This window comes from Tamandua tetradactyla, chromosome 3, assembly GCF_023851605.1.
Source record: "Tamandua tetradactyla isolate mTamTet1 chromosome 3, mTamTet1.pri, whole genome shotgun sequence".
NCBI lineage: Eukaryota > Metazoa > Chordata > Mammalia > Pilosa > Myrmecophagidae > Tamandua > Tamandua tetradactyla.
In genome coordinates, this window is record NC_135329.1 from 178012622 (window position 1) to 178040403 (window position 27782).

Consider the following 27782-nt stretch of genomic DNA (forward strand, 5'->3'; position numbering starts at 1 on the left):
AGTGGGATTGCTGGGTCATATGGCAGTTGTATACTTAGTTGTATAATTTCTCAATTTCTGAGAAATTGCCAAACTGTCTAACATGGTGGCTGCACCATTTTAAATTGCCACCAGCAATGAATGAGGGTTCCTGTTTCTCCGCATCCACTCTAACATTTGCTTTCCTTTTTTTAAAATAGTAGCCATTCTAGAATAAGTTTTATTTTTAAATAGTTGCCTAATGTATTTGACATGCAGAGCAGGTCATTTCCTTTGTATATCAAAATTATTTCTTGCTATAGTCATGAAATGTAAGTAGTATTTTATAAATAGACCAAATTTTATATTTCTCAAGGAAAAATTTTATATTATGTCATTCCTGCTCTATCTCTCTTTAAAATTTTAAGCACAAATACAAACTCCAAAAGGGTGACAGGGGGTAATAGAATTAAGGTAACTCAAGTGCTGCTTTTTTTTTTTGTCTTTATAATCATCTATCATTAAAAAAAAAGAAAACACCAAACTTTGTATAAATGCAGGAATATAGTGTCACAATATTTGGATGCAGGAATATTGAATGATTCTGAACCATTACAAATTGACTAGCAAAATGGATTTGTGTAACTGAGTCTATGTTTATCAGAGGCTGATCCTGTGACTGAGTTCTTTGAATTAACTCCACTGAAAAATACAATATTTATGAAAGTATAAGTAATAAAAATTGTTCAACATTATGTAGCAATTGTTTTAGAAGTTAGATCAATGTACTATTTTTTCGTGAAGATATATTTTATCACCGACATTGTATACAGTTGTTCATATGTAGTGATAATAAAAAGCAGACTGACTTTTAATCAGTTATATTACTGTCTTAAATTCGTTTCAGGCAGTCTTCCCCTTTATTTTCTAACCTAAGTCAAACTGCTCCTACTGGCTTGTCCTTGTTATGACACTGTTTTTTTTTTAATGAGGTGCTTACCATTCATTAATTGAGCATATCATAAGTGTACAACTGAATGAGTTATTAGAGAATGTATGTGATATCTTATTACCACCCAGCTCAAGAAATAGGCCATTACTGGTAACCCCAGAATCCCATCCCATGACTACTCCTAGTTTTTACCATCTCCGTACTCCCCAAATGTAACTATTAGCTTGACATGTAATACCATGGTTTAATTTTGCCTCATTTTTAACTTCATATCGGTGGAATTGATCTTACAGTTTCCTGACTTTTTTCCTTGTCAAGCTGAGGATTTAACTCTTTTGTCTTTTTTTTCTTTTCAAACTTATTCATTTCTTATCTCAAATAAGTAGTTATTTTCTATTGAGTGTTGGGCATTGTTGTTGAATCACTGTAGGGATCTTTTCAAGCCTAGGATGATGCTTTCTTCAGGGATAAGTTATATTTGTTTTTTAAAAATTAAGATCCCCCTAATACAGAGAAGTTGGGAGATGATTTGAACTTCAGACTGTATTAATGCTGATCTATTCCTATTTCATCCCTACTTCTTGAGTCTTGTTCTTTTGGGGTCTCAAACCAAGGCCTCAGAGACTGTCCTTTGTGGGCCCTAAATTCCAGTGTTTGCTGCTTTTCAGCATTGTAAGATTATCTGAAGCACTAAGCAGCTTCTCATGTCTCTTATATCTCTGTCAGAATTGGCAGAAGTCTTGAGGGCAAAAGGAGATCTAAATGTAGAACTCATGTCTCTCTGGGCTTCCTTTTCTGTACATCTTGGGTCTATAATTGTTCATTGCCCTGCTAAATTTCTCATGCTTTTAAACAAAAATTTTGTGTATCTTTTGTAGTAATTAGGGGGAAAGATTGGTCCTAATCCACTGTTACTAGAAGTATAACTCTTGCAGCGGTTTTGTTTGTTTGTTTTTTTAAGCAGGTTGAAAGTTTAAGAACGCATGTGAGAGGACATGCAGGCAGTCTCACAAGTAAGAAGTGTGAGAGGTGAGAGGCCCCACACTGTGGGGAAATCTGCTTTTATAGATTTTTATTCCTGTTGTAATTTTTATAATTTTACTACCCTCCCCCTTACCCTTCTTCCTTTATGCTGGTCGCTCATAGGTGGGGATTATTTGGACCCCAGTTTCTGTTTATTGCTATTCTTCTCAGAGTTTTCTTTTTCTGTGAGGCATGATGCTTCTTGGAATTTGCTCTTTGTTCATTAGCCAGTGGAGAGCTTTTTTAATTTTACCTTTGTCTTTACTCTGTTTCCTGTGAGATTTTGTCTCCATTTGTCTTGTTACATTAAGAAACCTAATTCTGTTAATGTTTCTTTTTATTCTCTTAGAAGCTACTGTATTTTAAGATATAAAGTATTTTTTCAAGGCCATAATGTCTCATCAAGAAAAGGACTGGTGATTTTAGATGACTAATGTTAGCATTTTATGTTACACCATAGTTTTGTAAAACTGAAATAAAAATGAGGTCTATATATTAATTACTTATACACCAAGCACTTATGTACCTATGATTTCAAGGCGATAAGGTGTTCTGTCCTCTTGAAGTATATAGAGATGCTGATCCTTATCTCAAGTACTTTCAGTATAGTTGAGGTAGTATGACATATATCTAAAAATGGAACAATAATATCAAAGTACAAATTGAAAGCTACCAAATTAGATATGGGGCATACTGATGCCAGTACATAAAACAATAAACTAAGAATGTGCATGGGAATAAAGGACTTGGAGGTAAATATACTAAAATGTAAACAGTTGTGTAAGTTTAGTTTATGAGAATATTTGTGAGTTTTTTCTTTTTTTCCAGCAAGTCATTTAATTTTATTTTTTTAAATATTTTTCTTGGTAAATCTTCACATACATACATTCCATATATGGTATACAATCAATGGCTCACAATATCATCACATAGTTGTGTATTCATCACCATAATAATTTCTTACAACATTTGCATCACTCCAGAAAAAGAAATAAAAAGGAAAAAAAACTTATACGTACCATACTCTTTACCCCTTCTTCTCATTGATCACTCGAATTGTCCCCCCTATTATTTATGTATTCTTTATTCATATATTTTTACTCATCTGCCCATACCCTGGATAAAAGGAGTAACAGACACAAGGTTTTCACAATCTCACAGTCACATTGTAAAACTTCTATCTTTATACAATTATTTTCAAGAATCAAGGCTACTGGAACACAGCTCAACAGTTTCAGATACTTCTCTCCAGCCATTCCAATACACCATAAAACTGAAAAGGGGTATCTATATAATACATAAGAATAACCTCCAGATAACCTCTGGACTCTGTTTGAAATCTCTCAGCCACTGAAACTTTGTCTCATTTCTCTCTTCCTGCTTTTGGTCAAGAAGTCTTTGTCAGTCCCTTGATGCTGGGTCCAGGCTCATCCCAGAAATTCTGTCCCACGTTGCCAGGGAGATTCACACCACTGGGAGTCATGTCCCACATGGTGGGGAGAACAGTGAGTTCACCTGCTGAGTTGGCTTAGAGACAGAGGTCACATCTGAGCAGCAAAAGAGGTTCTCTGGGAGTGATTCTTAGGCCTAATTTTAGGTAGGCTTAGCCTATCCTTTGCAGGGATAAGTTTCATAGGGGCAAACCCCAAATTGAGGACTCAGCCTGTTGATTTAGATCTCATTTGAAGTTTTGGTTTGTTTCTTTGACTGGGCTATATCTTCAATTTTCCTAGTATGACGTTTTAATTTTTTCTGGTGTCTAGGCATTTGATTTCTTTAATTAGCTTATACTGGAGGTTGTTTTCACTCTTTACCTAGGATTTTCTTGCTGAGTGGCTTTGTTCTCTATTTGTTCTTTGACATTCAATTCAACTTATTTTAGACCTCTAGCATAGGTTCTGTTGAACTGATCAGAATTTTTTAGTTCTTGTTTTTCTGTTTCTTGCCCCGCCCTGCCTATATGGAGCGTTTTTCTCTTTTTTCTTTTTTTTTTTATTAATTAACGGAAAAAAAGAAATTAACCCAACATTTAGAAATCATACCATTCTACATATGCAATCAGTAATTCTTAACATCATCACATAGATGCATGATCATCGTTTCTTAGTACATTTGCATCGGTTCTTTTTTCTTTTTTTTGAGGAAGGTCTCCTTAGATATTATAGACCCTAGTCAGATTTCCGCCAAATAAACAGGCCCATGTCTCAGGAGGAAATTGTAGCCAGCATCAGTTTTCCCTGAGGGTGAGATCCAGTGGGTTAACAGACTTCCCTATGAAGCCTGTAGACTCTGTGGTTTTCCTGTCCTGTCTGCCATGTGACACTCATCTGCCTGTGGTGTCCCACCAGCGTAAAGTGATGTGGTTTCTTTAACCTTAGAAGACTTCTCCAGCCTAGGGCATGTTTGAAACAGAGGTGAGATAATATGATGGCTTTAATTGCTTCAGTTTTCGTGTCCCAGGGCCTGAATTCCTCGAAGGAGAGATTCTACTTGAGCTGGGCCCCGTCTTTCTCTTGGGGAAGATCTTCCTTTAAGGAATTAAGTCCCTTCACCTGACTAGGTAGTTTGTGTCTCAGACAAGCTTAATTCTGCCCTTGCCTGAAGCCTGACTAGGCTTCCAGTTCTATCTAATGAGCTGTTAAGGAGCAGGAAAAAAAAAGGCTTTTGAGAGCTGGACCCCTGCTCCTCAGGTTTGTCAATCAAGAGCTTAAGTTGGTTCATGGCTCTGTGTATTGCCAGTCTTTATGTGCCCCCTTTTCTTCGCATCCATCCTTTTCCAATATTTTGTGCTGTCTGTCTCACAAAGCCTCTGAGTTTTTGTGGGAGTGTGTGTGTGTGTGTTTCCATCAGTCTCTCCCCCTCTCTCTGTCGGGGTAAAAACTCCTAGTACCTTTAGTGCTTATTCCAGGTTTATCTGTGCTGGGGGCCTATTTTCAGTAGTCAGAATTTAATTAATTCCACAATTGGAGCTTGGTTGAGCTAAGCCCTAAGCCCTTGCTGCTTACAGACTGCTTCCCTTCCCCTCGGGGAACAAGCCTGCCATGCCCATGGGGGAAGTGGCACCAGCCTCCATGGCTTGGGGTCTTACAGTTGTGTCTGTGGTCTCAGCTGTTCCACCTAGTCCAGACTGGTGTACACTGTGTGTCTGGTCACTGATGTTCGCCTAGCAGTTGTGCTGTACCGTTCCTGACTAATTACTGGCCGTTCTGGAGGATAAACTAAATTCCGTACCTCACTAAACTGCCATCTTTCCCCCAGTTTTTCTTTTCTGATCCTACTTTGTGATATTTTCTTATATTTCTATAGTTTAAAAATGCCATTTAGCATTTCATTCATTATCTGGTTACAGTGATTGAGTACCTCTGGAGGTGTATTTCACATTACTGGTGGGGAAATTGTTATGTAACCATTTGATTTTATGTTTTAATAAATGTCATTTACATATTGTTTGGCATGTTTTTTCAAAACTATTGCTATTTGCATGAGCATGCATTTTACCCATCATTTGTAATAATTATGTCACTACTCTTCCTTTTTTTTTTTACAGAAATCTGTCTAATGTGGAAGAAATTGGAAGTTGCTCATATATTAATCATATCATCACCATGACAACACTGTATATTCAGCAAGTAGGAAAATTAATTGTCCTTTTTTCTTGCTTTAATGAGAGAGAATTATTTTTATAGTTAATAAAGTTAAATGTTTTCAGAGGACTTGATAGTTTACAAGGGAATTAAAATTATCTTCGGGTTGTTTATATTTCAGACATTTTAAACATATTAAGTATTTGTGAAATGGCTTTTAAAATGACTTAATTTGTTATTTTATGTATTTAGTATTTATTCGTCATATATCCCTCTTACTGAAAGTTTATTTCGTATAAAGATGTTCAGCTATCTGTTTTACTTTTTTTTTTTTTTTTTTTAACATGGTCAGGCACCGGGAATCAAACCCAGGTCTCCAGCATGGCAGGCAAGAACTCTGCCACAGCCATTGTTGCCCCAGCTATCTGTTTTAAACCCTTTCTAGGAAATATTTAAAAATTTTAAGAATATATCCTGTCCATTTGATTGACTGACCCCCTTTAGATTCAAGTAGGAAGTTAGGCTTATTTGAATAAAAATGATTTATTATTAGATGATGAATAAAAGATATACTCTTTAAAGCTGAAGATAAGTTTAACTTATTTTGCAATTAAATATTTTAGAGTAAGAAAAATTTTATTTTTGACTATGTCCTCAGTTAAAAAGCAAAAGGAAGGAGAAGGAAATGGCAGATCAGACATCCATTGAAGAATTTGTGATCCATGCTTTGGCTTTTTGTGAAAGTTTATATGATCCATATCGGAACTGGAGGCATAGAATTTCTGGGTATGTCTTATAAGTTTCAATGTTCTCATTTTAAAAAATTCTTTATTAGAGAAATGGTGGGTTTACATAGCAATCATATATAAATACAAGGTTCTTATATACCAATGCACAACCAACACCTTGTATTCTTGTGGGATAGTTTTTACTGTTGATGATAGAACATTTTTATAATTGTACTGTTAATTCAAGTGAATTGTACTATTAATTTAAGTTTAACTTAGTGTTCACTGTTTTTGTAGTGTAACTCTTTGGATTTTTAAAAATTTTTTATTCTGTTACAATCTAACATTTCCTCTTTTTAATCACATTCTAATACGTGCTTCAGTGCTGTTTGTTCCATTCAAAATGTTGTGCTTCCATCACACCATTCTTACCAAAACATTTCCATCATGCCAAGTAGTATCTCTGTATATTTTAAACCTTAAATTCTAATTCCTTATCCCTACCCCATAACCTAGTAACCTGTGTTATAGATCCTCACTCTATGAGTTTGCTTATTCTAATAGTTTCTAAAAACTGTGAGATAAAACAAAATTTTCCTTATTTCATGCAATATGATGTCTTCAAGGTTCATCCATGTTGCATGTATCAAGACTTCATTCCTTTTTAATGCTCAATAATATTCCATTGTTTGTATATATGACATTTTTGTTATCCAGTTATCAGTTAATGGGTACTTGGGTTGCTTCCATCTTTTGGCAATTGTGAATAGTGCTGTTATGAACATTGGTGTACAAATTATTCAAATCACTGCTTTCAGGTTTTTTTTTTGTGTATACCTATTAGTAAGATTGCCGTGTCACATGGTAGTTGTATACTTGGCTTTTTGAGGAACTGCCAAACCATCTAACACAGTGTCTGTACCATTTTAAATTTCCACCAGCAATGAATGAGTGTTCTTATTTTCTGTATCCTTTCCAACATGTAATTTTCTGCTTTTCTTAATAGCACCTGTTCTAATGAGTGTGAAATGATATTTCATTGTGGTTTTGATTTGTATTTCTCTGCTGGCTAATGATGTTCAGCATCTTTTCATGTGCTTTATGGACATTTGTATATTGTCTTTGAAGTGATGTCTGTTCAAGTCTTTTGCTCAATTTTAATTGGATTGTTTATCATTTTTTTTAAGTTGAAATTTCTTTATATATACTGGATATTAATCCCTTATCAGAATGTGGTTTCTAAATATTTTCTCCCATTGTGTAGATTGTCTTTTACTTTCATGATAATGTCTTTGGAGGAACAAGTTTTTGATTTTGATGAGGTCCCACTTAACCTATTTTTTGTTTTTATGCTTGTCCTTTGGTTGTAATGTAATAAACCATTGCCTTACACAAGATCCTGAAGATGTTTCCCTACATTTTCTTCTAGGAGTTTGATAGTTCAATTTTTATATTTAGGTATTTGATCCAATTTGAGTTGATTTTTATAGGAGTTCTCCTTTTTTTTTTTGCATTTGAAGGTCTAATTTTCCCAGCACGACTTGTTGAAGAGATTATTTTTTCCTAATTGAGTAATCTTTGTCAAAAATAGATTGGCCATGGGTATAGCACGGGTGGTTCAGTGGTAGAATGCTTGCCTTTCATGTAGAAGACCCAGGTTTGATTTCTGGACCATGCACCAAAAAAAAAAAAAAAAAAAAAAAAAATTAATTGGCCATGAATGTAAGGGCTAAGTCCTCATTTCTATTCCATTGATCTGTATGTTTTTCCTTGTGCCAGTACCATGCTGTTTTTATCACTGGGACCCTCAGTAACTTCCCAGATTGGGAACTGCAAGTCTTCCAACTTCATTCCTCCTCTCCACGATGGTCCTAGCTGTTCTGGGCCCCTTACCCCTCCACATAAACCTGATAATTGGCTTTTCCATTTCTTCAAAGGAGGTTGTGGATTTTGTATTAGGATTGTTTGGAATCTATAAATTGCTTTGGGTTGTATTGCTGTCTTAATGATATTCAGTTCTCCAGTCCATGAATATGGAATATCTGTCTATTCATGAAGGTCTTCTCCAATTTCCCTTAGCAATATTCTGCATATACGTCCTTTATATCCTTGCTTAGATTTTCTCCCACATACTTGATTCTTTCAGTTGCTGCTGCAAATGGAATTCTCTTACTGATTTCTTCTTATGATTGTCCATTGCTTGTGTATAGAAACACTACTGAGTTTGGGGTGTTGATCTTGTACCTGATACTTTGCTGAATTCATTTATTTGCTCTAGGAGCTTTGTTGTGTCTCTTTTGCTGGATTTTCTATATATTGGATTAAGTAATCTGTAGGTAGGGAAGGTTTTACTTTCCAATTTGGATGCCTTTTATTTCTTTTTCTTTCCTAATTACTTTGGCAAGAACTTCCAGTTACAATGTTAAATAATAATAATGACCATGGCATCCTTGTCTTGTTTCTGATCTCTGAGGAAAAGCTTTTAGTCTTTCACCATTGAGTAGGTTGCTAGCAGTAAGCTTTTAATATGTGCCCTTTATCATGTTGAGGAAATTTCCTTCTATTCCTAGTGTTATAAGTGTTTTTATCAAGAAAGGGTGCTGTAAGGATAGGCTAAACCTACTTAAAATTAGGCCTAAGAGTCAGCCCCAGAGAACCTCTTTTGTTGCTCAGATGTGACCTCTCTCTCTCAGCTAACATGACAAGCAAACTCACTGCCCTCTGTCTTTCTACATGGGACATGACTCCCAGGGATGTGGACCTTTCTGTCAGTGTGGTACAGAAATCCTAGACTGAGTTGGGGCTCAGCATCAAGGGATTGAGAGAACCTTCTCGACCAAAAGTGGGAAGAGCAAAATGAGACAAAATAAAGTGTCAATGGCTGAGAGGTTCCAAACAGAGTTGAGAGGTTATCCTGGAGGTTATTCTTACGCATTATAAAGATATCAACTTTTTAGTTAAGGTGTAATGAAGAGGCTGGAGGGAACTACCTGAAAATGTAGAGCTGTGTTCCAATAGCCATGTTTCTTGAAGATGATTGTATAGTGGTGTAACTTTTGCAACGTGACTGTGTGATTGTGAGAACCTTGTGTCTGATGTTCCTTTTATCTACCTTATTGACAGACGAGTGAAACATATGGCTTAGAAATGGATAAATAATAGGGGGAACAGATGTTGAAATAAATTTAGGAGATTGAAATGCTGGTGATCAGTGAAAGGGAGCGCTAAGGGGTATGGTATGTATGAATTTTTTTCTGTTTTCTTTTTATTTCTTTTTCTGAATTGATGCAAATGTTCTAAGAAATGATCTTGATGATGAATATACAACTATGTGATGGTATTGTGAGTTATTGATTATATAACGAAAATGATGATCATATGGTAAGAATGTTTGTATTTGTATGTTGAATAAAAAAATAATAAAAAAAGAAAGGGTGCTGTATTTGTCAAATATCTGTTTTCCGTCAATTGAAAAGATTGTGTGGTTTTTTCCCCCCTCATACTGTTAATGTTGTGTATTACATTAATTGACCTTCTTATGTTGATCCAGCTTTGCATACCAGGGATCAATCCCACTTGATCATGGTGTTTAATTCTTTTGATTTGGTGTTGGATTCAGTTTGCTAGTATTTTGTTGAGGATTTCTGCATCAATTGTCATAAGAGATATTGGTCTGTAGTTTTCTTTTCCTATGGCGTATTTATCTGGCTTTGGTTTGAGGTTGATGTTGGTCTCATAGATTGAGTTATATTCATAGATGTTGATCTCATAGATTGAGTTATATTCTCCCCAATAGTGGATAAGTGTGCCTTTATTGCCACATCCTCTCCAGCACTTGTCAGTTTCTCTTTTTTGTTTATTTGGTAATGGCCAGCCTAGTGGGTGTCAGATGATATCTCATTGTGGTTTTTTAAAAAATATTTTTATTGAGGAGTCTTTACGTGCATATAGTCCATACATGGTGTACAATCATTGGCTATCATCACATAGTTGTGTATCCATCACCGTAATCATTTTTAGAACATTTGCATCACTCCAGAAAAAGCTGGATAATGACCATTGTAGTGGATGTCAGATGATATCTTGTGGTTTTGATGTACATTTTCCTAATAGCAAGTGAAATTGAGCATTTTTCATGTGCCTTTTAGCCATTTGTGTTTCTTCTGAGAAGTGTCTGTTCATGTCTTCCGGCCATTTTTTTAATTGGGTTGTTTGTCTTTTTGTTGTTGAGTTAATTTCTTTTGAGTTGAAGAATAAATGATTTGGGTAGAATTGACATCTTAACTATATTTAATATTTCACTCTGTGAACACGGTATGCCCTTCCATTTATTTACGACTTCCATGATACATTTTAGCAATTTCTTGTAGTTTTCTGCATATAGGTCTTTTGTATCCTTAGTTAAATTTATTCCTATATATTTGATTATTTTGGTTAATATTGTAAATTGAATTATTTCTTTATTTCCTCAGTTGCTCATCACTTTGTATATAGAAATACTACGGATTTCTGGGTGTCGATCTTATACCCTGCCACTTTGCTATACTCAGTTATTAGCTCTAGTAGCTTTGCCTTAGATTTTTCGGGATTTTCAACATATAGTATCATATCATTTGCAAACAATGAGAGTTTTACTTCTTTCCAATTTGGATGCCTTTTTCTTGTCTAATTGCTCTGGCTAGAACTCCCAGCACAATGTTGAATAACAATGGTGACACTGGGCATCCTTGGAGGGAAAGCTTCCAGTCTTTCTCCATTGAGGATGTTTGCTTTATCATGTTGAGGAAGTTCACTTGTATTCCTATCCTTTGAAGTGTTTTCCTCAAGAACAATGTTGAATTTGTCACATGCCTTTTCTTCATCAATTGAGATGATCACCTGGTGTTTCTAATTTGATTTGTTGATATGATGTATTGTATTAATTGATTTTTTTATGTTGTACCAGTCTTGCATACCTGAAATAAATCCCACTTGGTCATAGTATATAATTCTTTTATAATTCTTTTAATGTGCTGGTAGATTCGATTTGCAAGGTTTTTTTTTTCATTTGAGGATTTTTGCATTTAAATTCATTAGAGAGAATATCTAATTTTCTTTTCTTTTAGTATCTTTGTCTGGCTTTATTATTAGGGTGATGTTGACTTTATAGAATGAATTAGGTAGCTTTCCCTCTTCAATTATTTTGAAGTTGGAGTAAGGTTGGTACTAATTCTTTCTTGAATACTTGGTAGAATTCACATGTGAAGCCATTTCTTCCTGGACTTTTCTTTTTGGGGAACTTCTTGATGATTAATTCAGTCTGTTTACTTGTGATTGGTTTGTTGAGGTCATCTGTTTCTTCCCGAGTCATTGTTGGTTGTTCATGCATTTCTGGGACATTGCCTATTTCATCTACGTTGTCTAGTTTATTAGCATATAGTTGCTCATAGGATCCTCTCATTACCTCCTTTATTTCTGCAGTGTCAGCGATTTTATCTTCTCTTCCATATCTAATTTTATTTATTTGCTTCCTTTCTCTTTCTTTTTTGTCAACCTAGCTAAGTTTTCATCGATTTTACTGATTTTCTTAAATAACTAACTTCTGGTTTTGTTGATTTTTTAGATTGTTTTCATATTCTCAGTTTCATTAATTTAAGCTCCAATCTTTGTTATTTGTTTTATTTGCTCTTGGGTTAGTTTGCTGTTCTTTGTCTTGTTCTTCCAGTTGAATAGTTAATTCCTCAATTTTAGCTCTTTTTCCTTTTTTAATATAGGCATTTAGGACGATAAATTTCCCTCTCAGCACTGCCTTTTGTATATCCTATAAATTTTGATGTTATGTTTTCATTTTCATTTGCCTTGAGATATTTATGGATTTCTGTTGTTATTTCTTCCTTGACCCACTGGCTGTTTAATGTGTTGTTTAGCCCCCATATATTTGCATATTTTCTGACCCTCTGCCTATTGTTGATTTCCAACTTCATTCCATTGTGATTGGTGTAACTGTTTTGTATGATTTAATTCTTTTTAAATTTATTGAGACTTGCTTTGTGACCCAGCATATAGTCTGTCCTTGAGAATGATCCATGAGCACTTGTGAAAAATGTGTATCCTGCTGTTGTGGTGTATAATGTTCTGTAAATGTCTTTTATCTGTACTGCATTTATCATATTATTCAAAAGCTCTATTTCCTTACTGATCCTCTGTCTAGATGTCGTATTGATTGATGGGAGCGAAGAATTGAAGTCTCCAACTATTAGTGTAGAGGTGTCTATTTCTCCTTTCAATGTTGTCAGTGTTTGCCTCATGCATTTTGGAGCACTCTGGCTCAGTGCATAAATATTTATGATTGTTATGTGCTCTTGTTGAATTTTCTCTTTCATTAATACATAGAGTCCTTCTTTATATGTTTTAATTGTTTTACATTTAAAGTCTAATTTGTTGAATATTGATATATTTACCCCTGCTCTTTACTGGTTGTTGTTTGCATGAAATATCTTTTCCCAACCTTTTACTTTCAGCCAATTTTTGTCCTTGGGTCTAAACTGAGTCTCCTGTAGATGGCATAATGTTATTACTGTAAAGGTAATGCTTTCTTCTACCATTTTGTTTTTTGGACTTTATATATCATATCTTTTTTTTCCCTCTTTTTACCTTTACTGATAGTCTTCATTTCTGTACTCTTCTCGACCTCTCTTCTGTCTTTTCCTATCTCCTTGTAGTGTCCTCTTAGTTCGTTAGGGCCAGTCTCTTAGTCAAAAATTCTTTCAGTGACTGTTTGTCTAAAAATATTTTAAACTCCCCCTCGATTTTGAAGGTCAGTTTTGCTGGGTATAGAATTCTTGATTGGCAGTTTTTCTCTTTCAGATTCTTGAATGTATCATAGCACTGCCTTTTCACCTCCATGGTTTCTGCTGATAAATTTACACATAGTCTTATTAAACTCCCCCTATATGTGATGGAATGCTTTTCTCTTGGTGTTTTCAATACTCTCTTGGTCTTTGATATTTGACGGTCTGATTAGTAAATGTCTAGGAGTACGTGTATTTGGATATGTTTTGTTTAGGGTATGCTATTCTTGTATGTGTAATTTTATGTCATTATAAGAAATGGGAAATTTTCAGGAATTATTTCCTCCATTAGTCTTTCTGCTCCTTTTCCTTTTTCTTCTTCTGGGACACCCTCAACACGTATATTTGTGCACTTCATATCGTCATTCAGTTTCCTGATACCCTATTCATATTTTTCCCTTCTTTTCCTTATAGTTTTTTTATGTGTCAGATTTCATATGTCCTGTCCTCTAGCGATATGAAAATTTTAAAAACTGCTTTTTTTCTCTATGAAAGCAAATGGAATGATGTGTAGATATTCCACACATTTAAATCTGAGATAGAGAAATGATTAGAGGAAATTAATTAGTGATGAATGACACTTACTGATAAATAAATCTGGTCTTTTTATATTTTGTAAAAAACTTGAATACTAATAATGTTATAAGAAATGTTAAAAGTGTGGTAGCATCAAGTAGGATGTATATTTTTCAAAAAATGTTCTTTTGTTCTTTATTTCAAAGCATGTTTCATATTTTGAAAATACATTTTAGCAATATTTTGTCTATTTACTTTCCTTTTTGGAGCTTCTGTCAATCAGGTTCCAGTCAGGAAAACAGAAACCACACTAGATATTTCAAAAGAGAGAATATAATGGAAAGAGTTGGTTTAAACAGTTGTTATACAGAATTGAAAAAAAAGCAAAAGAAAGACACTAAGGTGATTCAGAGATAGTGACTTGAGGAAGTAGTTACCTTTCTTAGGGCTGTGTGAACAAGGGCAGAGATTGGAGTTAGCAAAATCTATATGTTTGAAGAATGTTCCTGCAGTACATTTGGGATTTGAGTTCTGAGAAAGAACATTGCTTAGTTGGTGCTGGTATCATTGAGGGAGTCTGAAGAGGCTATTTGGAGAGTACCAAAAATAAACTGAAATAAGGAACCAACTGCCAGTGTAACAGTTAAGAGCTGTTGTTGGGGGTGATTCTAATAAGAAAAGGAAGAAAAGACAATAAGGAACCAGCTTTTTTTTTTTCTCCAATTTTTCTCTCTTCCAGTGTCTATTTAGTACCTGTTTTAGGAGAACCCAAAAAGGAGGCATCTGATAAAAGAGAAATAAGTTTTGCAGAGTGCCTGACCTCGCATCACAAAGCAGAGAGAATATAGAATGTTAGGTATGGAGCATAGTGACAGTACTTTAATTATCTGTTCAGAGTTCAGAGAAAAGAGTTTTAAACTCATGTTTCATTCTTTCCTGAGGGTATAGAATAAGAGGAGGTGTGTCATCACACTCAGTCATACTTCTTTTTTAGGTTTACCAAATTCTGCCACATTTTTAGTCTCAAGATTTTTCTGTTTTCATTTTCAGTTTAGCTTGGCCCAGTTATAAGAAATTCCTACTTCCTGTAACGTGATTGAAACATTTTAGTACTAAGAGTTTGATTTTATAGGCTTTTCAGGGTTTTGGGGATGTATACCCTCATTTGAATAGTCACCATTAGGTGATGGTGAAGAATTGATAATAAGAGAGAGTGTGTGTTTAGCACATACTTTGTATATTCTGTATTGCAATTCTGTTTTATTGCAATAAAAGCATATCCTTTAGTTAAAGCAAGAAGTAAGAATAGAAATAATAGCAACAAGTATCCCAGCAATTAAGTACAGCAGGCTCCTTTGCTTATTTATACATATGCTTTCCTTTGTGCATTGAGAGAAGTTCTCATGAGGCTTTTCTTGACTTTATTAATGGAGAGATACTAATGACCTTCTAACACTTCCTTTTATAGTGAGCTTGTAATATGTCCCTTTTATCAGAGAGAAAGTGCTTTGAAATTGCCTCTTCAAAGATGTTGTATCAGTCAGCATAGGCTAAATTGTGTTTCAGTAACAAGGGACTTAGAATAACAAAATTTATTTCTTGTTCATACTTTCTGTTTACTGTGGGTTGGCAGGGTGCCTCTAATTATCACAGTCACTCAAAGTTTCCTCTCTCATGAGAGGTGAAAGAAAACTCTTACGTTGGCAATTTAATGTATTTTTCTGGACATGACATGTGATACATCTCATTTTAATTTTGAACTGATTGGCCAGAACTAGACACACAGCCACATTTACCAAAATGGGGCCAAGAAGTTCAATTCTCCCTACTCCCAATGGGTAGAAATGGAAATATTTGGCTAGTAGCACTAGTGACAATACTGTTGTTGTTGCTTTTCCAAACTAGCCAACTCTAGTGACAACCTTTTGCCTTTGTCTATGTGCTACTCGTGACTCTTTATCAAGATTTCTCTTTTTCAGCTCTTTGGTTCCTGACTATAGTCTCTCTATTTTGAAATTTATGCCATGGATTTAAGAGGGAAGTATTTCTCTTTCTCTCACTCTTGGTACTTCCCCATTGTGGTGGTTTGAAGCTATATATTCCCCAGAAAAAAAAAACAGATTCCTAAACTTAATCTGTACCTGTGGGTGTGAACTCATTGTAAGTAGGACCTTCTGACGAGATTTCTTCCAGTTAAGGTGTGACCCAGCCCAACCAGGATGGGACTTAACCTCATTACTGGAGTCCTTTACGTGGAATGAAATTCAGACGGAGAATGAAAAGCCACGGATGCAAGATGCTGATTACCATTGGAACTTGGAAGACAACAGCAGGGCCAGGAGAGTTGCTGTGTGCCTTGCCATGTGACAGAGCAGCCAAGGGCCAAGGATTACTGACAGCCAGCCCTAACATACTAGTCTTCAAGAAGAAAGCATCACCTTGATGACACCTCATTTGGACTTTCAGCTTCAAAATCATGAGCAGCCTGATTTTTTCAAGTTAAAATCATGTTTAACCTGACAAATTCTTTAACCTGACTCAATGGTAATTGCTTGAGCAGTTTAGAAAACTAAAACACACACATCCTCTACCTTGAACTTGCCAGTATTGACAAATCTAAGAGACCCCTTTAAATTGTGAAACAATTACATGGAATTTTTCTTTATACGCATCAAGACAGATATGGAAAGAGGAACAGAAAATCATGGTTAGAAAATGACGGAGAAGATTTTAAAAGGAATAATTAGAGCAGAATGAATTTAAAGATGGGCAAAAAAGAGAGAGAATAAAAATATATATCAGAACAAATTAAAACCAATAAAATTGGTACTTGGGGAAAGAAAACACATTTTGAGAGCTAAAAACAAAAAAGAACTTAAAGTACTATAACATAAGGTAGAAAGAGAATTATGCATATGTGGGATGGCAGCAGGAGGCAGAATGCATAGTAGAGGGATGAGTGGTTGCATTTAATGAGCATATGCATTATATATACCAGGAATTATGCTAGAAGCAGTCCATATCTTTCTCATCTGTAATATGCATTACTTGCCCATGATGTGTGAATTATACTTCAGAGGTAAATGGTTAAAGTAGTGATTTAGATTTTGGTTTCTTTCATTTTGCATATGACTTTGACAGGGATAGGAAACATAATACACATAAATCATGGAATTAGGAAAACTCTGTAGCTCACAAGAGACTCATTCAAGGAATCAGTAGCAAATACTTATACCTTATTTATTCATCTGATTGTGCATTAAATAGAAATTTGAAGTATGTATTTATGTATTTTTTCCTTTTTCATTGTGTTAAAATTAGTATAATTCTAAATACAAAGCCATTATAATTATTTATTTTCTTGTTTGATGAAACAGATGGATATTTTTCATACCTCCATGTGCTTAGATTAGATTAATAGATTTGATTAACCTGTTAGCTTGATTTTGATTCTGCTTGCAGAACCTCATATAATTAGAAAGGTTTCCTTAAGTAGAACTGAAATAAGTTTAGGAAAAGAAATCTTCCCTCAAAATAACTTTTTTATTCATTCACGTCTATATTAAAAAAGTTTTATTTGTGCCCAGAACAAGTTCAATAAGATTTATTGGCTGTGCACAGAGAAAAATAATTTAATTACATTAAAGTTATACTCTGGGGCTCTTGCTGGCCAAATTTGGGACAGTGCTTGTACTAAAATAATCACAGTAAAGAATTATAAACCATTGGGGAAATAATTCACAATTTCCATATCAGTAATTGACTGGCTTGGTAGATAGAGAGGATAATGGAAAAGAGAAAGCATGGTTTTCAGGTGCTCCTCACAGACTACTTATTAAGTGCAAAGGAAAAATTAGTAATTATAAATAGATAAACTCAACAGTATCTTAACTGGATGATCAAAATTAAAATAATCAGTTAGAAGCAGATGTACTTCATATACCTCTCAAGTGTCTCCAAATGTGATAACTCTTGAGAAGGACCCATATTACTCTTATGGTATCCTAGCCAAGAATGCATAATCTGAACCCAATTGTGAGGAAACAGTAAGCAAATCCAAAATGAAGAACATTCTGATGAAATAAAGTGATGGAGAGACAGTATTCTTTTAAAATGTCACAATGAAAGGCTGGCAGTTGTTCTAGTTTGCTAGCTGGCAGAATGCAACACACGAGAGATAGATTGGGTTTTAATAAAAGGGAATTTATTTTGTTGGTTCTTCAGAGGAAAGGCAGCTAACTTTCCACTGAGGTTCTTTCTTACGTGGGAAGGCACAGGATGGTCTCTGCTGGCCTTCTCTCCAGACCTCTGGGTTCCAACAGCGTTCCCTGGGGTGATTTCTTTCTTCATCTCCATGAGCCTGGGCTGAGCTGCTTAGGCTGTGCTACGTTGTGCTCTCTCATTTAAGCACCAGCCAATTAAGTCAAATGTCCTTCATTGCAGCAGGCACGCCTCCTAACCGACTGCAGATGTAATTAACAACAGATGAGGTTCGTGTACCATTGGCTTATGTCCACAGCAACAGAACTAGGTGCAACAGAACTAGGTGCCTTCACCTGGCCAAGTTGACAACTGAATCTACCTACCACAGCAGTGTTCTAGATTAAAGGAGGATGAAGAGACACAACAACCCAATATAAAACCTGACTCTGGACTGGAGGGGAGAAGATTCCCATCATTAATCAGTTGGGAATAAAATGTTAATAATATACCTGGGTAAATTATATTTTGATGTCCTTTGTATTATTCTTGTTTTTGCAACTTTTCTGAGAGTTTGAAATTATTTCTAAATTAAAAGTTTAAAAATTAAGAAAAAGAGTTATATTCTGGATATGATGGGGACACAAAAAAGAAGCACAACTAAATTAATCAGTGGACATGAACTTAGAAAACTGAGATAAATACAAACGTGGTGGAGTCCTCTCAGAAACCAGTTGACATATATTAGTATTTGCTAAATGCTACAGACTTGGCCTAAATATCATCACATGATAATGGAGGATTCAAGTATGCTATGTGCTAAAAATCATACAAGAGCTAGTTCATTTTCAGCTCTGCTAACAATTTGTTGAAAACATGCAGTCCAAATTAGTTATGCCTTAATATTTGTATTAAAAGAAGTATAATAGTTCTCACCACTTTTCTTTGTTAGCGTATTAAATTTCTGTAATTGTAATGGAAATTATTTATATGTTATATCTAATACAGTGTCTTTGAATGAGTCATTAATCCCAGATTGCAAAAGTACATTTCTTTATGTTAATCAGGTGAGGATATTTATTATTGTCTGTGTTTCTTGGATATCTATTAGTTCATGCTGTAATTTATAATAAATGCACAAAATAGAAATAATCTCATGGAGAAACCTAAGACATTTTCATCCTTTTAAAATTAATTTTTCTACTATATAACTGAATTTGTTATTTGAAACTCCAGTAAATTTTTTATTGACAAATAAATCTCTGATAATGATCTTAATTAATAAGATGCAGTAATGTGTTTGAAATAAAAAACAAATATAGGGATTATGAAATGTTCTTAGTGAAAGCACATTTAGTTTGTGTTGGTCTTACCAAAGTCTGTGTAAATATTATAGCCATTAAAACTATTGGAACTGTCATTAAAAACAAAATAATCCCGGTGCATACTGGAACTATATCCGTAAGATGAATGATGTTAATGCTTTTGGACTTTTGTGCATCAGAAAGTGGCAGCAGTAGCCTGATTTCTGATGAATTTCAGTTGTACTGTAGTAATGAGCTACTAGCCTTAGCTGTCAAATTAGTAGTACTGCAATGTTCTTTTACAGAATGGAAAATTTAAGGCCAGACTCCTTTATCAATTTCCATTTGATAGGAAGACTTTGAAGACTTAACCTGGCTGCTGTATTTGGCCGTTACGCAATTTTAAAATGTTGCTTAATTCCAAGGAAGAAATCCTTTAATGAAGAAATCTTTAATTGATGGAATTTAACTTATTGATTTAACTTATTTTCAAGATTAAGCAAATCATCAAGATGTATCATTGAATACACAGATCAAAATTAAAAATTAAATTTGTTTTATAATTGTGCCATACCACTTGTCCATGTTATAATTTATTCACTTATTTTTAATGATAGACGAATCCTTAGTACTGTGGAAAAGAGCAGACAGAAATACAAACCAGCTTCTCTCACGGTGGAGTTTGTCCCTTTCTTTTACCGTAAGTAATACATTGTATATCTCTAACTTTGATTTTTATCTTGCTTTCTTATTCTTACATTGATTCTGACCTTGATTCAACTTTGTGAATATATAAGATGAAAGTTGTAAGAACCTACTACTAGAGTACTTGAATTGTGTTTGGCTGTGATTTTTGTTCTTAGTTTATTTAATTTACGGTTCTCAAAGTGTTTTTCTTTTGAGAATAACTGAATATTTTAATGACAATGGTATATTTTAGAATATTTTTTTCTGAAACTGTAAACCTTAAGAAATTCTGCCACAGTATGTGTGGCCTATAATATGCCTTAGATTTCTTCCGTATAAAAAAATATATCATGTCAAAATTATACCAAAAAAAACAACTATACATAATACAAAAGGAGCACTGTGTATTTGCCACTCGAATTTGTATTTCCCACTTGAATTTGTAGGATTTAATATATTGCCCACTTGCTCCAGTTCTTTTTTCTTTCTTTTTTTCCTGAGAAATAAAACAAGACGGCAATAATTCTCTTGTTTGATTGATTGATGAAGGTGATTACAATGCCTGCTGTACTTGAGCACCAGTGGTTATAATGGCTTCAAGTAGACAATCAAACTCACATGTCCACAATAGGACATTTCTTGCACTAGTTTTACTTAGAGGACAGAAGACCCAGCATTCCAGTAGAACAGTATAATGTGTTTCTGTTCAACAGGAGGCCTCACAGTAGTTCAAGGGCTATTCTTTGTTTCTTCAAGTGAGGGTTTGTGGATGTGGGAGCCTCCCTAGCTTAAAAGCCCACACTGCATATAAGCAGTTATATCTTATAATAGCTTGTGGGAATAACAGTTTCCAAATCCTGGGAAGGGAAATGCCTCAATTATGTTTTATTGCAATCAGAGAAGCCTCAAGTTATAAGTTCGCACAGGCATTTATAGCTCATTCTTGTTCCTCTCAGACCAGATCATGGGCCATTTTTACCATAACTAAAGTTGCCTGGTAAGACAAGTGATAGTTCACATTTGTCACATTTCCAATGAAATAATTCTGGATACATTTTCCCAAAGAGAAGGTACAAGGGTTTTGCTAAACCTTTATTAACTCATTAACTCACACTGGTGATAAAATCTCTTCATTATAATGATACAGTTTTTCTTTTGGAATTTAGTAAGTTACCCTTCGTATGATACTTAGGCACATATCTTGTTTTCCAATATCTTTTCATATTATGTTTTAATATGCACTGATGACGTGTATCTGAATGAATTATTTAATTCATTAATTTAGGGTTGTAAACGTGGGATTTTCTAATTCTGTCATCCCTTATACATTTATTTGCTGTTATATTCTTCTGTAAAAAAGAATTTTCTCTCATCAACTGGGGATGAGCTACAGTTGTTCCTAAAAATGCAGTCTAAAAGGCTTAAATTTTTCCCTTTTAGTTTCTGCTTTCAAGTGAGTTTGTATCGTAGTCATTTCTGATGAGCAAATAAGTTTACATTTTCTCTTATTTGAGTATCGCTGTGGACACAATGATTTCTATTTATTCAATGTTTAATTATCCGTTATAGTCATTAACCTTTTTTGATGCTAAAATTATTCCAAATTTGATTATTGGGGATATTTTTTCCCATTTAATTGGCCTTTTCATTGTGATAAAATATATATAATGTTAAATTTGCCATTTTAATCATTTTTAAGTGTACAATTCAGGACATTAATTACAATTTGCAATGTTGTGTAATCATCACCACCATCCATTAACAAAACTTTTTCATTACTAAAACAGAAACTTTGTACACTCAGCAATTAATTCTCTATGACTACTCCCTAATTCCAGACCCTGGTAACCTCTAATGTACATTCTAGCTCTAGGAATTTGCCTATTCTAGGTATTTCATATAAATGAGATTATATAACATTTGTCCTTTTGTCTGGCTTATTTCATTCAATGTAATACCTTTAAGCTTCATACATGTGATAGCATGTATCAGAACCTCATTCCTTTTCATCGCTGAATAATATTGCATTGCATAAATATAGCCCATTTTGATTATACATTCTCTGTTATATACATTTTTGTTGCATCTGCCTTTTGACCATTTACTTCAGTCATTTTTTGCTTTATATATGTTGGAGCTTGGTAATTAGGTGGAAACACCATCAGAATTATTACATCATCTTGATAAATTGACCTGTTTTTTTTTTTTTTAATTGTAAAGTGATGAAACATAAGTGTTTTATAGATATTACCTTTTTAGTAAAGGTTTAATGGAGAAGCTGGAGGAAACTGCCTGAAAATGTTGAGCTGTATTCCAGTAGCCATGTTTCTTGATGACTGTATAATGATATAGCTTTCTCAATGTGACTGTGTGATTGTGAAAACCTTGTGTCTAGTGCTCCTTTTGTCTTCCTTATGGACAGATGAGTAAAACATATGAATTAAAAATAAATACATAATAGTGGGAACAAATGTTAAAATAAATTTAGTAGATTGAAATGCTAGTGATCAATGAAAGGGAGGGATTAGGGGTATGGTATGTATGAATTTTTATTTCTCTCTTCTGAATTGATGCAAATGTTCTAAGAAATGATCATGATGAATATACAGCTATGTGATGATATTGTGAGTTATTGATTATATAACAAGAATGGAATGATCATATGGTTAAAAAAAGTGTTTTGAAGCTCTGTCATTAGGTGCCTATACATTCAGGATTATGTATTCTTACAAACTTGATTATTTTATCATTATGCGATATCCCTTTTTACTCCTGATAATATATCAGTATATAGCTAATCCAGGTTACTGGAGTTATTGTTTATGTGGTCTGTTTACTCTGAATACCTTTAAATTTCTCTTTTTCTTTCATTATCAGCAGCTTAAAAATGATGTGCCTGAATTAAAAAAAAAATTTATCCTGCTGTGTGTTTTCTGAACTTCTAGGTTTTATGGTTTGATATCTGTCGTTAATTATGGAAAATTATTGGCGAGTATTTTTATGTCCATTTCTATTTCTTCTTTTTCCTCATTTTAGACCATTTCATGTGTTCCCACAGTTTCATATGTTCTAAAGTATATTTTATTTTCACTTTTTTTAATCTTTGTATTTCATTTGGGTAATTTCTACCAACACATCTTCAAGTTTATTTATTCCTTCCTCAGCTATGTTGAGTCTACTGATGAACCCATAGAAGTCATTCTTCATCTCTATTGTGTTTTACAATTCAAACATTTGCATTTAATTATTTTTAAAATCTCCATTATTGTGCCAAAATTACACACCAGAACTTGCATGTTGTCTACTTTTACAATATTAATCATAGTTTTCTTTAAATTTTTTTTTTAATTAGAGAGGTTGTTGGTTTACAGAAAACTCATTTAAAAAAACAGTTTTCTCATATAGCCCTCCCCACACACATTTTTAACACTTTCCATTATTGTGGTGCCTTTGTTACAATTGATGAAAGAATATTATAATTGTATTATTAACAATAGCCATTTAGAGGAATTGTTGGGTCATAGTTTACATTAGAGTGAATTACACTTTGCATTAGTTTGGTACGTTAGTTATAATTCATAAAAGAATGTTTTAATAATTGTACTATTAACCATAGTCCGTTGTTTTGTGTAGAGTTCATCATGTTGTACAGTCCTGTTTTATCTTTTACTTTTTAGTCTATTAACATATATATGACCTAAAATTTCCCCTTTTAACCACTTTCACATATATAATTCAGTGCCGTTAATTACACTCACAATATTGAGCTACCATCACCACTAACCATTTCCAAAACTTTACAATCAATCCAAATAGAAACTCTGTACAATTTAAGCATTACTTCCTGATCCCCCACCTCTAACCCAGTTCCTCATGACCTATGTTCTAGATTCTAACTCTATGAATTTGCTTATTCTAATTATTTCATTTCAGTGAGATAATACAATATTTTTAATTTTGTGTCTGGCTTATTTCACTCAACATAATGTCTTCTAGGTTCATCCACATTATTGCATGAACAAGAATCTCATTCCTTTTTTTAATGTTGAATTATATTCCATTGGATGAATATATTACATTTTGTTTATCCATTTATTGGTTGATGGACACTTGTGTTACTTCCGTCTTTTGACAACTGTGAATAATGCTGCTACAAACATCAGTGTGCAAATATCTGTTTGAGTCTCTGCTTTCAAGTTCTTTTAAGTGTATTAGAGGGATTGCTGGGTCATATGATAATTCTATACTTAGCTTCCTGAGGAACTGCCAAACTTTTCCATAGTGCCTGCACCATTGTGTGTTCCCACCAGCAATGAATGAATATTCCTATTTCTCTGCATTCTCTCCTTCACTTGTAATTTTCTATTTTTACAATAGTAAGCATTTTAGTAGGTGTGAAATGGTATCTAATTATGGTTTGATTTGCGTTTCCCTAATAGCTAATGGTGTTGAACAGCTTTTTGTGTACTTTTTACCCATTTATATGTCCTTTTTTGGAGAAATGACTGTTCAGGTCTTTTGCCCAGTTTTTTTATTTGGGTTGTTTGTCTTTTTATTGTTACATTGAAGGATTTTCTTATATATTCTGAATACTAAGCCCTTAAGAGATATGTGGTTTTCATAGATTTTCTCCCATTGAGTGGGTTATCTTTTTTACATTTATGATAGTCCTTTGCACAGAAATTTTAAATTTTTGATGGTCAAAATTTATCAGTTTTTTCCTTTTGTTGCTTGTGCTTTGGGTATGGTGTAAGAAACCATTGTCTAATACAAGATCCTGAAGATGCTTCCCTGAATTTTTTTAGGAATTTTGTAGTTGTGATTATTGTATTTAGATCTTTGATCCATTTTAAGTTAAATTTTGTATAGTGTGTGAAATAGGGGTCCTCATTCATTCTTTGCATATGTTTACCCAGTTTTCCCATCACCATTTGTTGAAGAGACTGTTCTTTCCCGATTGAGTGGACTTTGCAACCTTGGATAAATTGACCTGTTTTTGAAATGAAATCTCTCCCCCTATATATGAAATATTCCTTACATTGCATTGAAAATAGTCTTTTCCTACTTTGTCAGATACTAATATAGCCATTTCATCAGTCTTATGCTTAGAATATATATACAATATTACATCCTTCATATGTGTTATCTTTCTTGTGTAACCACTTTGGCTGAATGGACTGCCATCTCCCATCCTTGTATAACATCTGAGAATTATTCAGGTTATGGCTTCCTAGTAATTCTGTGTTCATCTTTTGATAATTCATACTACTCATGTGAGGACTCAGACTCAAAGGGAATTGTATGCATCTTTCTGAAGATCTTTCTCCATATAGCTTCCTCCTCTCCAGTGCTGTGCTTTACAATTTCCCATACCTCAGCCTTCTGGAACTTTGATTTCTCTCTCAATTCAGCAAGATGGTTATGTTCTTTTAGGATCCTCCTTCTTGTGCAGTTGTCCAGAAAGTGTTTCCAAGCAGGAAGTAGTGATAATCCTTGGACTCATTTTGTTTGTTTCCCTTCTTTTGTATATCACAGTTCTGTGACCCAATCTTTAGAAACTTTTGTCCAGTTTTCTAGTTGTTTCATAGCAGGAAGGCAGTTATTCTAACATCACTGGAATGACTTGATTGTTTTCATTATAAATTTCTATCAGTACTTTTTTACCTCAAAACTGTCCCATTTTGGTAATATTTGTTATATATATACCATTGGAAGTAACTCCATTGCTATAATCTTCTCTGTGTGTAACGATATATGCAAAAGGATGTTCATTCAGAATTTTTAGCAGCATCAAAAGAAAGGGGAGATGTATAAAAGTTTATCAGTAGAGAACAGGTTAAGTAAATTATGATACGTAGATGTAGTGCTTTGCTCTATAATCATAGAATTGACAAAAGCAGATGTGTATGTTAAGATACAATACCTACAACTCGAAACAAAAAGACAATCCAATTAAAAAACGTGAAAAGAACTTCACTAGGTATTTCTCCATAGAAGACATACAGATAAACAATAAACATATGAAATGATATTCTACATCATTAGCCATTAGGGAAATTCAAATACAAATCACAGTGAAATATACATCACTCCCACTCGAACAGTTATTAAAAAAGATATAAAAATAATAAGTGTTGACAAGTATGTGGGAAAATAGAAACGCTCATATTAAGTTGGTGGGAATGTAAAATGGTGCGACCACTGTGGAAAACAGTTTGGCAGTTCCTCAGAAACCGAAATGTGGAATTACCATATGACCCTGCAATTCCAATCCTAGGTATATACCTAAAAGAATTAAAAACAGGGACTTGAACTGATCTTTATACACCAATGTTCAAAGAAGCTTTCTTTGTAATAGACAAAAGGTAGAAACAATACAAGTGTCCATCAATAGATGAATAGAAAGTCTAACTGTGGTATAGTCAAACAGTGAAATATTACTCAGCCATAAAAATGAATGAAGTGCTGATATGCTATAACATGGATGAATCTTCAAATTATGCTAAGTGAAATAAGCCAGACACAAAAGAACAAGTATTGCATGATTACATTTATATGAAATATCTAGAGAAAGTAGGTTAGAGGTTACCAGTGGCTGGGGATAAGGCAGTCATGGGAAATTATTGCTTAATGTGGAGAAAGTTTCTGTTTTGGATGCTGAAAAAGTTTTTTTGTATGGATGGTGGTGATGGTTGCAGAATATTAAAAATATAATTACTACCACTGAATTATATTGTTGAAAGTGGTTAAAATGTGAAATTTTATGTTGTATATATGTTACCACAATACAAAATGATATACTAATAACCAGGGCATTTTAAATTAAAACAAAACAAAGACATTATGGTGGAGAATGTATACAATAAAAATATGTAATATTTAAAGAAAAATTGTTATAGAATTTTACAATATTGGCACTAGAAAGGACTTATAAATGGGGGTGAAGTATTGCTCTCATGTGGGGTTTAGTAGAATTAAATGAGATAATATAAATAATATACCTAAAATTCTACCCAATTGATGGTTTCTTTTCTTTTCCTGTGAAAAAAATGCATATAATTCTTGCCTTTTAACAAATTTAGCCTTCACAAATAGTACTTTATGCTTCAATGTCAATCATTCCTTAGAGATAAATCATACTGTGAAAGAGAAATCTTATTTATTTATTTGTTTATTATATTCACAGAATGTTTTCAGGAAAGTGAACATCTCAAGGAAACTCTTAAGTGTTGCTTATTGCACCTATTTGGAGCCATTGTAGCCGGTGGGCAGGTGAGGAAGGTGTTGAAAGTTAATATATAAAGTAATAGTTAACAATGCAAAGAGCTTTTCATGGATTATTGAATTTATAGTCTTTGTCTTTTTATAATTTTATTAACCATACAAATATTTTTCTAGCTTTGTATCTTCTTTAAAACTTATCTACTTCTTTCCATTTTTTTTTTAACTTACAAAATACCCTAAATAATAATACTAGTACTAATAATAAAATTACTGGGCAAATAACATGCTTAACAATTTCTGTTGGCTTTTGTAGATTTTCCAGGAAACAATGTAGTCCTTTCTTTTTTTGAACGTCATGATATTTTAATTGTCCTGGCTTTCAAATGCTATTAGTCCACTTGATGAAATAAAACTCTCTCGGTTTGGCTTCCAAATATTTAGTCAGTCTTCAGCTTACTTATAATTACAAAATGCATATATGCTAGATTCATATGCATTTTTTTCGGTGAGCCCAACTAGTCTTTTATTATTTACAAGAAAGGAGATCTAGTACTGTTTATGAATTTCTTAAAAAGTTGGGTGACTTAAAAGCTGTATGTGGTAAATTTTAACTATAGCAACCATGTAACAATAAGATTATAATTAAGAAAGTACATTCTACATGTGCTCTTAAGCCATATAGCTTAGGTCAGGGATTCTTAACACTTTTTTATACCTCAAACTCCATTGACCATCTGATAAAGCCTCTTGTCAGAATGCTTTTGAATGCCTAAAAT

At 33.7% G+C, this 27782-nt stretch overlaps 1 protein-coding gene across 20 annotated transcripts in view; it reads left to right on the plus strand.

The window, feature by feature from the left end:
- Window positions 1-27782, plus strand: part of NBEAL1 (neurobeachin like 1) — a 312588-nt gene that overhangs the window by 82569 nt on the left and 202237 nt on the right. For all 20 annotated transcript variants that reach the window (XM_077154757.1, XM_077154758.1, XM_077154760.1 and 17 more), the window contains 4 exons: window positions 5481-5562; window positions 6176-6303; window positions 19713-19795; window positions 26969-27054. In XM_077154757.1, the coding sequence (XP_077010872.1) occupies window positions 5481-5562; window positions 6176-6303; window positions 19713-19795; window positions 26969-27054 (379 nt within the window). The remainder of the gene's footprint in view (window positions 1-5480; window positions 5563-6175; window positions 6304-19712; window positions 19796-26968; window positions 27055-27782) is intronic.